Below are 10,727 nucleotides of genomic sequence, written 5' to 3'. Positions count from 1 at the left end.
GGGGAGGGGTCCCATGGGGGAGGGGCGCCCAAGGGGTCCCATGGGGGAGGGGTGACCCAAGGGGTCCCATGGGGGAGGGGTCCCATGCGGGAGGGGTGCCCTAAGGGGCCCCATGGGGGAGGGGTCCCATGGGGGAGGGGCGCCCTAAGGGGTCGTGTGGGGGGAGGGGTCCCATGGGGGAGGGGCGCCCAAGGGGTCCCATGGGGGAGGGGTCCCATGCGGGAGGGGCACCCTAAGGGGTCCCATGGGGGAGGGGTCCCATGGGGGAGGGGCGCCCTAAGGGGTCCCATGGGGGAGGGGTCCCATGGGGGAGGGGCGCCCTAAGGGGTCGTGTGGGGGAGGGGTCCCATGGGGGAGGGGGCCCAAGGGGTCCCATGGGGGAGGGGTGACCCAAGGGGTCCCATGGGGAGGGGTCCCATGCGGGAGGGGCACCCTAAGGGGTCCCATGGGGGAGGGGCCCCATGGGGGAGGGGCGCCCTAAGGGGTCGTGTGGGGGGAGGGGTCCCATGGGGGAGGGGCGCCCTAAGGGGTCCCATGGGGGGAGGGGTCCCATGGGGGAGGGGCGCCCTAAGGGGTCCTGTGGGGGGAGGGGTCCCATGGGGGAGGGGCGCCCAAGGGGTCCCATGGGGGAGGGGTGACCCAAGGGGTCCCATGGGGGAGGGGCACCCTAAGGGGTCCCATGGGGGAGGGGCCCCATGGGGGAGGGGCGCCCTAAGGGGTCCCATGGGGGAGGGGTCCCATGGGGGAGGGGCGCCCTAAGGGGTCGTGTGGGGGGAGGGGTCCCATGGGGGAGGGGGCCCAAGGGGTCCCATGGGGGAGGGGTGACCCAAGGGGTCCCATGGGGGAGGGGTCCCATGCGGGAGGGGCACCCTAAGGGGTCCCATGGGGGAGGGGCCCCATGGGGGAGGGGCGCTCCGAGGGGGTCCCTTACAGTAGACAGTGATGATGACATCAGCGGAGTCAGCGGCGGCGACGTCATTGATGACGCGGCACCGATACCCCCCCGAGGCTCCGGTCCCCACGGCCCGGAGCACCCACAGCCCCCGGGGGGTCCGGCCGAGGGGTCTCCCGTCCCGAAACCACTCGAAGGCGCTGGGTGGGGGGCGCGCGTCGCCGCGGCACCTCAGCGTGACGTCACTGCCCTCGAGCGCCCCCTGGCCGGGGTCCGGCACCAGCTCCACCCCTCGCGGCCCGACTGCGGCGCGAGCGTCAGCGCCCGGGACCCCCGCCGTGGGACCGGGGCCGGGGGGGCCCGTTTGGGGGGGCCCGGCCACTTGGGGGTCCCGTTTTGGGGGTCCCAGACCTGTGGGTCTCGTTTTGGGGGGTCTCGACCACTTGGGGGTCCCGTTTTGGGGGTCCCAGACCTGTGGGTCCCATTTTGGGGGCCCCGTTTTGGGGGTCCCGGCCACTTGGGGGTCCGTTTTGGGGGTCCCGGATCTGGGGGTCCCGTTTTGGAGGGTCCCAGATGTGGGGGTCCCGTTTTGGGGGTCCTGGACATGTGGGTCCCGTTTTGGGAGTCCCGGCCACTTGGGGGTCCGTTTTGGGGGGTCCCAGATCTGGGAGTCTCGTTTTGGGGGTCCCGGCCACTTGGGGGTCCTGTTTTGGGGGTCCCAGACCTATGGGTCCCGTTTTGGGGGTCCTGGCCACTTGGGGGTCCCGTTTTGGGGGTCCCAGACCTGTGGGTCCCGTTTTGGGGGTCCCGGCCACTTGGGGGTCCGTTTTGGGGGCTCCCAGATCTGGGAGTCTCGTTTTGGGGGTCCCGGACCTGTGGGTCCCGTTTTGGGGGGGTCCCAGATGTGGGGCTCCCGTTTTGAGGGTCCCAGCCACTTGTGGGTCCCGTTTTGGGGGTCCCGGACCTGTGGGTCCCGTTTTAGGGGGTCCCGGCCACTTGGGGGTCCCATTTTGGGGGGCTCCCAGATCTGAGGGTCCCATTTTGGGGGGTCCCGGCCACCCGCGTCCTTCCCAGCTGGGCTCAGTGGGGCGGCCGCTGGGTCCCGTCTCCCCCCCCCCGCCCCCGCCGTGGGGCCGGGCCGTGGGGGTCCCGCTCTGGGGTGGGGGCGATTTCGGGGAGGGGGCGACTCACAGCGGACGTCGAGGGTGAGGGGGGGGCTGCGGGTGACCCCCGCCTCGTTTCGGGCCTGGCAGGCGTAGGCGGCGGCGGCAGCGGGTTGGGGGCTGGGCAGGAGCAGCTCGGGGGAGGGGTCGGGCAGCTCCTGCCCGTCCTTGAACCAGTTGACCTTGAACTTGGGGGGCTCGGCGGCTCCGATCTGGCAGCGGAGTCGTACCGGGCCCCCCCCGGCCACCACCGGACCCTCCGGGGTCTGCAGCACCCGTACGGCCTTGGGAGGGTCTGGGGTGGGGGGGGAAGAGAAACAGCTGTCAGTGGGGTGGCGGGGGGGGCTTGAAACCGATATTTGGGGCTGGGGGGGCTTAGAAGAGAGCAGGGCGGGACTTGAAACTGCCATTTCGGGTTGGAGGGGCTCGAAACTATGGGCGGGGGGGGCGCTGGGGGTGAGAAACTGCTGTTGGGGGGGATCTTGAAACCGATATTTGGGGTTGGGGGACCTAAAAGAGATCAAGGGGTGGGCTTGAAATGGTTATTCAGGTCGGGGGGCGCTTGAAACTCTGGGCTGGGGGGAGACAAAACACCATTGGTGGGGCTTGGGGGGGTCTTGAAACTAATAGTTGGGGTTGGGGGGCTTAAAAGAGATGAAGGGGGAACTCGAAACTGCCATTTAGGGTCGAAGGGGCTTGGAAATATGGGCGGGGGGTGCTGGGGGAGAGAAATTGCTGTTGGGGGGGTCTTGAAACGGATATTTGGGGTTGGGGGACCTAAAAGAGATTGGGGGGGGCCCTCAAAACTGTTGTTTAGGGCTGGGGAGGGCTTGAAACTGACATTTAGGATTGGAGGGGCTCAAAACTATGGGCTGGGGGAGAGAGAAACCACCATCAGTGGGGATTGGGGGGGCTTGAAACAGATATTTGGGGTTGAGGGGGCCTCAAAGAGCTCGGGGGCGGGGCTTGAAACTGTCATTTAGGGCTGGGCAGGGACTTGAAACCGCCATTTAGGGCCGGGGAGGGGCTCAAACCCACCGGGGGGCCCCTGAAATCATCATTTGGGGGGCAAACGACCCAAAATTATCGCTGGGGGCTCGAAACCGCCATTTTGGGGGGGAGGGGGAACCGCGAGGGTCCCGGAAACCGCCCCCACGGGCCGGGGGTGGTCTCGAAACCGCCACTCACACCAAACGATGACGGCGAGGGGCGGGGAGAAGGCGGCGCCGGCGGGATTTCGGCCAACGCAACGGTAGGTGCCGGCGTGGGCGGGGTCGGCGTTGAAGCTGAGGGCGGGGCCGGGGGTGTCGGCCTCCCAGCGGTCGTCGCGTTGCCATTGGATGGAGGAGGGAGGGGGGTGGGCGGGGCCGAGGGTGCAACGTAAGGTGAGGTGGGAACCGGCCAGTACGGGCAGTGAGGTCAGGGACTCCAAGATGGCCGCTCGGGGCGGGTCTAAGGGAGAGGGGCGGGGCTGGAGGGGATTGGCTGAAGGGTCACAGGCCACACCCACACCCCTACGGCCACCTTGGCCACCCCATGGCCACCTTGGCCATCGCTGGTGACCTTGACCACCCTACGGCCACCTTGGCCACCCCATGGCCATCTTGGCCATCGCTGGTGACCTTGACCACCCTACGGCCATCTTGGCCACCCCATGGCCATCTTGGCCACCGATGGTGACCTTGACCACCCTACGGCCACCTTGGCCACCCCATGGCCATCTTGGCCATCGCTGGTGACCTTGACCCCCCTACCACCATCTTGACCACCCTACGGCCACCTTGGCCACCCCATGGCCATCTTGGCCACCGATGGTGACCTTGACCACCCTACAGCCACCTTGGCCACCCCATGGCCATCTTGGCCATCGCGGCCATCGCTGGTGACCTTGACCCCCCTACCACCATCTTGACCACCCTACGGCCATCTTGGCCACCCCATGGCCATCTTGGCCATCGCGGCCATCGCTGGTGACCTTGACCACCCCACGGCCATCTTGGCCACCCCATGGCCATCTTGGCCACCGATGGTGACCTTGACCCCCCTACCACCATCTTGACCACCCTACAGCCATCTTGGCCACCCCATGGCCATCTTGGCCATCGCGGCCATCGCTGGTGACCTTGACCACCCCACGGCCATCTTGGCCACCCCATGGCCATCTTGGCCACCGATGGTGACCTTGACCCCCCTACCACCATCTTGACCACCCTACGGCCACCCCATGGCCATCTTGGCCACCAATGGTGGCCTTGACCCCCCTACCGCCATCTTGACCACCCTACGGCCATCTTGGCCACCTCACAGCCATCTTGTCCCACCCACCGCCACCATCTTGCCCCACCCACTGCCGCCATCTTGCCCCACCCACCACCGCCATCTTGTCCCACACACCGCCGCCATCTTGCCCCACCCACTGCCGCCATCTTGCCCCACCCACCACCGCCATCTTGTCCCACACACCGCCGCCATCTTGCCCCACCCACCACCGCCATCTTGTCCCACACACCGCCGCCATCTTGCCCCACCCACTGCCGCCATCTTGCCCCACCCACTGCTGCCATCTTGACTAACTCCACCGCCATCTTGCCCCACCCACCGCCGCCATTTTGCCCCACCCACCGCCACCATCTTGACTAACTCCACCGCCATCTTGCCCCACCCACTGCCGCCATCTTGCCCCACCCACTGCTGCCATCTTGACTAACTCCACCGCCATCTTGCCCCACCCACCGCCACCATCTTGCCCCACCCACTGCCGCCATCTTGCCCCACCCACTGCTGCCATCTTGACTAACTCCACCGCCATCTTGTCCCACCCACCGCCACCATCTTGCCCCACCCACTGCCGCCATCTTGCCCCACCCACCGCCGCCATCTTGCCCCACCCACCACCACGATCTTGACTAACTCTGCCGCCATCTTGCCCCACCCACCGCCGCCATTTTGCCCCACCCACCGCCACCATCTTGACTAACTCCACCGCCATCTTGCCCCACCCACCGCCACCATCTTGCCCCACCCCCGCCGCCATCTTGACTAACTCCACCGCCATCTTGCCCCACCCACTGCCGCCATCTTGCCCCACCCACCGCCGCCATCTTGACTAACTCCGCCGCCATCTTGCCCCACCCGTCGCCACCATCTTGCCCCACTCACAGTAGACCTCAAGGGTGCTGGGGGGCGACCGGGCTGTGCCCACGGTGTTGGTGGCCCAGCAGCTGTAGGAGCCGCCGTCCGTGGCCTTGGTGGGCCGCAGCAGGACCCGGGCCGCCTGGTGGGGCAGGACCCGGCCCTCCAAGCTCCAGCCGTAGGTGTGGGACGGGGGGTTGGCCGAGTCCCGGCAGCTCAGCGTCACCTCCCGGCCCTCGTGGACGGGGACGGCGGCGTCGCCTCCACCCGCACGTCCCGCGGGGCGTCTGGGGGCGGGGGAGGCGGTCGGGGGAGGCTCTGGCCACGCCCACTGGGCCAGAAAGGGGTGGGGCGAGGGGTGAGCGACAGCTTCGCCGAGGGGTGATTGACAGGTGCCTCGTGGGTGGGGCTAAGGGTGATTGGTATGCGTCTCACAGGAGGGGTTAAGGGTGATTGACAGGTGCCTTGGGGTGGGGCTAAGGGTGATTGATGGGTTTTTAATGGGTGGGGCTAAGAATGATTGATGGATGCCTCGTAGGGTGGGGTTAAGGGTGATTGACAGGTGCCTCGTGTGGGGCTAAGGATGATTGATGGATGCTACATGGGGTGGGACTAAGGGTGATTGACAGGTGCCTCATGGGGTGCAGCTACAGGTGATTGGCTGGTTCCGCCATGCCGCCATCTTGCCCCGTCCTCCACCGCCATCTCTCCCCGCCCCCCCATCTTGCCCCACCCACCGCCGCCATCTTGCCCCACCCACCGCCGCCATCTTGCCCAGCTCCCCCCGCCGTCTTGCCCCACCCACCGCCGCCATCTTGCCCAGCTCCCCCGCCATCTTGCCCCACCCACCGCCGCCATCTTGCCCAGCTCCCCCCGCCGTCTTGCCCCACCCACTGCCGCCATCTTGCCCAGCTCCCCCCGCCGTCTTGCCCCACCCACCGCCGCCATCTTGCCCAGCTCCCCGCCGCCATCTTGCCCCACCCACCGCCGCCATCTTGCCCCACTCACAGTAGACCTCAAGGGTGCTGGGGGGCGACCGGGCTGTGCCCACGGTGTTGGTGGCCCAGCAGCTGTAGGAGCCGCCGTCCGTGGCCTTGGTGGGCCGCAGCAGGACCCGGGCCGCCTGGTGGGGCAGGACCCGGCCCTCCAAGCTCCAGCCGTAGGTGTGGGACGGGGGTTTGGCCGAGTCCTGGCAGCTCAGCGTCACCTCCCGGCCCTCGTGGACGGGGGACGGCGGCGTCGCCTCCACCCGCACGTCCCGCGGGGCGTCTGGGAGAAGGACCAGTATAGACCAGTATGGGCCCTACACGCACCCCTGGAATCCCATGAGCACCCCAGGGACCCCCAAAAACCCTCCAGGACCCCCCCATAGGCCAACCCCAGGACCCCTATAGCCCCCATAGGCCCCTCAGAGGACCTCCCCCACCCTATATACATACCCAGAACCTCCCACAGCCCGCCAGGACCCCCCATAATCCCCATATGGGGGACACAGGAGCCCAACACACCCCCAGGGACCCCCATAACCCCCAAGGAAACCCCCAGGGACCTCCAGGGACCCCCCCCCAATATCTCACAGTGGGCCTGAACTTGGTGGGACACCCGTGCCAAGGTCACCTACGGCCCCCCCAAGACCCCCATAACCTCCATGTGGTGGACCCAGGTGCCCAGGGGACCCCCAAACCCCCCAAGGACACCCCCCCCCCCCCCAGGGACCCCCCAATGTCTCACAGCGGACCTGAAGCTGGTGGGACACCCATGCTAGGACCACCCATACCCCCCCCAAGACACACCCCCCCCCCCAGCCCATATGGGGGACCCAGGCATTCAGGAGACCTCCATAACCCCCCAGAGACCCCCGTAGCCCCCAAGGACCCCCAGAGACCCCCCAATATCACAAAGTGAACCTAAAGGGGGTGGGGTACCCAGGCCAGGATCACCCGTAGCCCCCCGCCTCCCCCCAAGACCCCCTGTAACCCTTCCTATGCAGCACCCAGGTGCCCCAGAGACACCCCTCACCCCGCCCCAGAAGACCCCCACCCCATATCTCACAGTTGACCTGCAGCTGCCGGGACACCTGGGTGATGGTCTTTCCGTCGGCCCCCCGAAGGGTGCAGTGGAGGAGGGTCCCATCGTGGTACCAAAGGGGGTCAAAGGTCAAGAGGGTGCCGATAACCGGGTGGGAGGTGACGGTGGCCGGGGGGGTCCAGGTGCCCACGTAGACCCCCGGGGTCTTGGTGACGGGTCCCTCCCAGGTGAGGGTGGGGGCGTCTTCGGGGCAGGCGGGGGGCACCCAGCACCCAAGGGTGGCCTTGAGGCCTTGGGTGAGGGGAGTTGGGTCCAGCCATAGGTGGGGGGCGGGAGGGGTGTCTGCGAGAGGCGGCAATGAGGGGGGGAGAGATTTGGGGAGACGAGGGGGTCAAGGGGGGACAACATGGGGACAGTGGGGGGACGCGGGGGGCAAGGAGGGGTAATGGGGGGACAAAGGGGGGACATTGGTGTGACAATGGGGGGGGGGGACACGGACACGGCGGGGGGGGGGCGGTCCCCACCGGTGACGTTGACGGTGACATAGTGCATCCACAGCAGCGTTTTCGGCGGCCGGCGACCGGTGTCGGCCACCAACCGCAGCCCGTAGAGGCCGGCGGCGGCGGCTCCGACGCGGGGCAGGGTCAGGCTACAGTCGCCCTTGTCGCTTCCCGGGGTCCCTTGGGTTCAGCCACCTTCTGCCCCCAAAATTCCTGCCGCTCCGGGTCGTAACGGGGGCGGTGGAGCCAGTAGAGCTGACGGAGCTTGGCCTCCGGGCCCGCTCGGCACAGGTCGTAGCGGCAGGAGACGTAGAGGCAGGAACCCACGGCGGCCACCGACTCCTTCGGACCCGTCGCCAGCTCGGGGCAGAGGGAGGGGGAGCCTGCGGAAGGGACACGGGTCTTCAGGGCATCCAGGTGTTTTGGGGTCTCGGGATCCCCGGGGTCCAGGTTGTGGGGCAGCCAGGTGGCCGGGGACCTCTGTATCTGATCGCTGAGATGTTCTGAGGAGACCCTCAACCCCGAAGCCCAGAGGGACCCACACCACTGTGGGACCCAGATGTCCCGGGACCCAGACATCCCAGGACCCAGGTGTTTTGGGGACCTGGGACCCCAGGACCCCAGTCCATGGGGCACCCAGGTGGCTGGGGACCCCCATATCTGGGCACTGAGATGTTCTGAGGAGACCCTCAACCCCAGAGGGACCCAGGCCGCTGCAGGACCCAGACATCCCAGAACCCAGGTGTTTTAGGGTCCCGGGACCCCCAAGATTCAGGTTGTGGGGCACCCAGGTGGCCGGGGACCCCCATATCTGGGCACTGAGATGTTCTGAGGAGACCTTCAACCCCGAAGCCCAGAGGGACCCACACCACTGTGGGACCCAGATGTCCCGGGACCCAGACATCCCAGGACCCAGGTGTTTTGGGGACCTGGGACCCCAGGACCCCAGTCCATGGGGCACCCAGGTGGCTGGGGACCCCCATATCCGGGCACTGAGATGTTCTGAGGAGACCCTCAACCCTGAAGCCCAGAGGGACCCACACCACTGTGGGACCCAGATGTCCCGGGACCCAGACATCCCAGGACCCAGGTGTTTTGGGGTCCTGGGACCCCCAGGATCCAGGTTGTGGGGCACCCAGGTGGCCGGGGACCCCCGTATCCGAGCGCTGAGATGTTCTGAGGAGACCTTCAACCCTGAAGCCCAGAGGGACCCACACCACTGTGGGACCCAGATGTTGTGGGACCCAGGTGTTTTGGGGACCTGGGACCCCAAGACCCCCGGGGTCCAGGTTGTGGGGCACCCAGGTGGCCGGGGACCCCCATATCCGGGCACTGAGATGTTCTGAGGAGACCCTCAACCCCGAAGCCCGGAGGGACCCACATATTTTGGGGACCCAGGAGTCTGGGGACCCCTACCCATTGCCTCCTCCACCCCCCAAAGAGCCGGAAGGACCCGGAAACGCGGGGGGAGCTTCCTTACCCGGGACGAGGAAGAGGAGGCAGACGAAGAGCCGCATGTCGGCGGCCTCCGGACCTGACCGAGGAGGTCGAAGAAGCAACCGGGTGGGGTGGGGGGTCCTGGGGGGACCCAGACGTCCGGGTCTGGTCCCCAAACCCCACCCCTCTGGGACACGGGGGGGGCCCCAGGCGTCCGGGCGCCGGCCCCCGCCCCCGCGCGGAGCCAGTCGAGCCCACTTCCTTCCCTCTTCTGGGGGACGCGGGCGCCGCCACCCCCACCCCGTGGACCTCCCGCCCCACAGATGGGTGGTGGGGTCAGGACGTCTGGGTCCCACCACCTCATGACCTCCTGCTTCAATGGGACCTGGGTGTCCGGGTCCCACCGCCCCACAGATGCCACAGAAGGACCCATAGATCTGGGTCCCATCTCTCCATGGACCTCCCACCCAGAAGGACCCATAGATCTGGGGCCCACCACCCCATAGACCCAAAGGGACCCAGGTGTCCACGTCCCACCACCCCATGGGCCTCTCACCCAGAAGGACCCATAGACCTGGGTCCCACCACCCCATAGATGCCCCAAAGAGACCCATAGATCTGGGTCCCATCTCTCCATGGGCCTCTCACCCAGAAGGACCCATAGACCTGGGTCCCACCACCCCATAGATGCCCCAAAGAGACCCATAGATCTGGGTCCATCTCTCCATGGACCTCCCACCCAGAAGGACCCATAGATCTGGGTCCCACCGCCCCATAGGTGCCCCAGAAGGACCCATAGGTCTGGGTCCCACCACCCCATAGATGCCCCAAAGAGACCCATAGACCTGGGTCCCACCACCCCATAGATGCCCCAGAAGGACCCATAGACCTGGGTCCCACCACCCCATAGATGCCCCAGAAGGACCCATAGACCTGAGTCCCATCACCCCATAGATGCCCCAAAGGGACCCATAGATCTGGGTCCCACCACCCCACATTCGGGGCGGGTCACGCCCTCCCCCCCCCCACAAAGCCTGCTGGGAACCCCGGCCATCTGGGTCCACGTGGGGGGTGGGGGGCAGAGCAAGGCATGATGGGAACTCCCCGATGCCTGGGAGTCCCCCACCCCACGCACCCCCCAACCCCGGCCCCACGTCACGGGGGCGGCGGGGACGAGGCCCGATAAGATACCGGTAATTAATCGTTAACGAGCGGCGAAAGGGGGCGCAGGCGCGCGGGGCTCCCCCTCCCCCACGCTTGATAAGCCGGAGGGTGATAAAGGGGGTGGGGGAGGGGGGGTGGGGGAGGGGAACGACGTCAAGGGCGGCCCGAGGGCGTCATGGGCCTGGGGGGGGGGGTCCGGGAGCCCCACGCGTGACCCAGATTTTGGGGGGGATGGGACACCCCCCCCCCCAAGCCCCTCCCCCCCTTTGGGTGCAGGGTCTCCCCTCCCCCCGAAAAGGGACCCACGTGTCCCATCCCCCACCCTCCCCCCGCCCTCCCCCACCCCCACCGGCCGCAGGCGTCCGGGCGAGGTCACCTTGGGGCGGTTCCCCGGGGGGTATAAGGGGAGGT

At 67.6% G+C, this 10,727-nt stretch overlaps 2 protein-coding genes across 2 annotated transcripts in view; one reads left to right on the top strand and one right to left on the bottom strand.

The window, feature by feature from the left end:
- Positions 1 to 9,232, bottom strand: part of LOC309414633 (B-cell receptor CD22-like) — a gene marked incomplete at both ends in the record, with an annotated part of 10,448 nt that extends 1,216 nt beyond the window's left edge. The window contains 10 exon segments of the mRNA XM_082011988.1: positions 932 to 1,195; positions 2,084 to 2,350; positions 3,244 to 3,507; positions 5,215 to 5,436; positions 5,439 to 5,474; positions 6,196 to 6,456; positions 7,240 to 7,557; positions 7,740 to 7,901; positions 7,904 to 8,218; positions 9,196 to 9,232. Of these exon segments, the coding sequence (XP_081868114.1) occupies positions 932 to 1,195; positions 2,084 to 2,350; positions 3,244 to 3,507; positions 5,215 to 5,436; positions 5,439 to 5,474; positions 6,196 to 6,456; positions 7,240 to 7,557; positions 7,740 to 7,901; positions 7,904 to 8,218; positions 9,196 to 9,232 (2,146 nt within the window).
- Positions 9,231 to 10,727, top strand: part of LOC309414632 (uncharacterized protein) — a gene marked incomplete at both ends in the record, with an annotated part of 51,206 nt that continues 49,709 nt past the window's right edge. Inside the window, 1 exon segment of the mRNA XM_082011987.1 lies at positions 9,231 to 9,278. Coding sequence (XP_081868113.1) covers positions 9,231 to 9,278 — 48 coding nt within the window.

Source organism: Phaethon aethereus (genome assembly GCF_964289735.1).
Source record: "Phaethon aethereus genome assembly, chromosome: 30".
Classification (NCBI taxonomy): domain Eukaryota; kingdom Metazoa; phylum Chordata; class Aves; order Phaethontiformes; family Phaethontidae; genus Phaethon; species Phaethon aethereus.
The sequence above is the reverse complement of the archived record's forward strand: the minus strand, read 5'-3'. Positions and strand labels throughout refer to the sequence as shown.